The sequence below is a fragment of the Cyprinodon variegatus genome, unplaced genomic scaffold, assembly GCF_000732505.1.
Source record: "Cyprinodon variegatus isolate N-32 unplaced genomic scaffold, C_variegatus-1.0 Scaffold1643, whole genome shotgun sequence".
In the NCBI taxonomy this organism is placed as follows: Eukaryota; Metazoa; Chordata; class Actinopteri; order Cyprinodontiformes; family Cyprinodontidae; genus Cyprinodon; species Cyprinodon variegatus.
Genome location: NW_015152096.1, coordinates 31,687 through 33,745, shown reverse-complemented (window position 1 = coordinate 33,745; position 2,059 = coordinate 31,687). Strand labels below are relative to the sequence as shown.

General features: G+C 35.4%; 1 protein-coding gene across 1 annotated transcript in view; it reads right to left on the bottom strand.

Annotated features, from left to right (window-relative positions):
* The window catches only part of LOC107104187, a 5,921-nt gene extending 4,104 nt beyond the window's left edge, over nucleotides 1-1,817 (bottom strand). Inside the window, exons 1-3 of the mRNA XM_015404132.1 lie at nucleotides 1,735-1,817; nucleotides 408-516; nucleotides 206-309 (exon numbers count right to left, since the gene is read on the bottom strand). Of these exons, the coding sequence (XP_015259618.1) occupies nucleotides 206-309; nucleotides 408-516 (213 nt within the window). The 5' untranslated portion in view covers nucleotides 1,735-1,817. The remainder of the gene's footprint in view (nucleotides 1-205; nucleotides 310-407; nucleotides 517-1,734) is intronic.
* Between the last annotated feature and the right edge of the window lie 242 nt (nucleotides 1,818-2,059).

Sequence of the window (2,059 nt, the reverse complement as noted above, 5' to 3'; positions counted from 1 at the left end):
TGCTGCTCCCGGAGTCGACATGAATCCGAAAACAAAGCGACCACCTGGCATACGAACGATGCCGTCTGCAAATGACCGCAGATGGGAGGCACCGATAACCAGGATGAACTGAAAATAAATAACATTAAAATGTGAAAAAACTCACTAAAAACAGATAAAAATATAAAGATATTTCTTCATAATATATTTATAATATTCAACATACTTGCTTATCAGGGCTCCCATCAGGAATAACCAGTTTGTGTTGGTGAGGCGTCACCAAACTGGCTTCCCATTTCCTAACTTTGTGTCTCTTTCCTGTACCACCAACTGTTAAAAGACATAAGAACTATTAAAAAATGTATTTTTGCTAAAACAATGTTAATCAACATTTACAGAATAGGAACTCTACATTAAAAAATACTTACGTGGCACGAAATCGACAGAAGGTTGCTGTATCCCTATGCGCTCAGTTCGGGTGACTTCAAGTCGCCTACGAGCTGCCTCAGATCTACGATGAGACCTGCCACGAGGCATCTGAAAATGTACATTAAATAAGCATATTTTAAAGAACTATAAAAAGAAAAGATAACCTTCAACTAAACAGTTTATTCATCCGCATATGAGAAATGATCACCCACAAAAGTGCACAGCTAGAGCAATAAATCACAAAACACAATACCCAGTCACAAGTTAAATGAGCACATATCTGATTTCTGATTGAACAGACAGAATTAGATCTTCTAGATATCTGGAAAGTTATTTTCTCTGCTATCATTACATTAGGGGACAGGTTCATAAATCTGTTTTTAAGCAGAGAACTGAGATAAAAGAGGGACAGCTGCATTAATTAAGCATTATTTAGATATAATTTTGAGCACATTTTTGGAAAATATGAAACCCTACTAAAAGCATTTGGGTTGAGTAACTGTACAACCATTGGCTCCCACAATCTTTCATCACAATGTTGCACCATTTTAACAAGGGTTCATGTTAAGACATTTTAGAACTGAATGCTGACCTTTCATTTACATAAAAAATACATCTTTTACACTACTAAATTTGGATATGAGAACTTTTGTCATGAATAGGAGTCTGTATGAGAACTCAGACACGATCTGCATGATCTGAAAATGGAGTAAAAGACAAATAAAGTTCATTTCATATGCAGTTATTGCTACTACCTCCAATAATATCCAAAAAAATATTAATGAGCATTTTTAGTATTTAATCAGATGAGATATTTTTCTATTATACATTATAATGATTATGGAAGTGATCTTGATTAATCTCTAGTGGTTAGGTTATAGAGCTTAGAATCCTGAGTGTCTGAGTTCAATTCCCAATCCCACAGCCTGCAACTCTGAGCCTCTGAGCAAGACCCTTAACCCCACGCTGCTCCCTGGGCACTGCACAATGGCAGCCCACTCCTCCCCAAGGAGATAAGTTAAATGCAGAGAATCATTTCATAGCTCTGTACCTGTGACAGTGGAATGGCAATAAAACACTAGAGTAGGGGAAAAAATATATTTATTGTTTTTTTCCTATTCCTCATATCACTCTTAAATGTAGTTTTTTCTTATTTTACATCTACAACATGTAAATGTCCTTAGATTCAATTTCAGAAATCACACACAATAGTATCCTGTTCATTGCACCTTAAACAGTAGCTAGGACAGCCAAAGCTAATACTAATGGGCACAATCAAAGAAAGACAGCCATACAATCACAAAAAGAACTTTTAAATACACTTACCTCGAGAGAAATGAAATCCTGCGGTCGACAAAATCCAGGGGTTAAGAGAAAAAAAGCAAATGTTCTTTTTGAACTCTGCTTATTGCTCTTCAGGTGAAAGGTGAAAGCTTTAAGACAGCGTAAAGCTCCCTCAAAGCCAGACTACAATAAAAAACAGACAGCCTTTGTTGTTTACATATTATTAATTAAGCAACCTTTGTCAAACATTCCCATAACATACTAATAAGGTTATTTCACCAACATAAATTGATTTAATGTAAATATTTAAGATTTAAGGAACTGCACAAAATAAAAAATACAGGCATTAAAGTTCCATCTAAAGCTC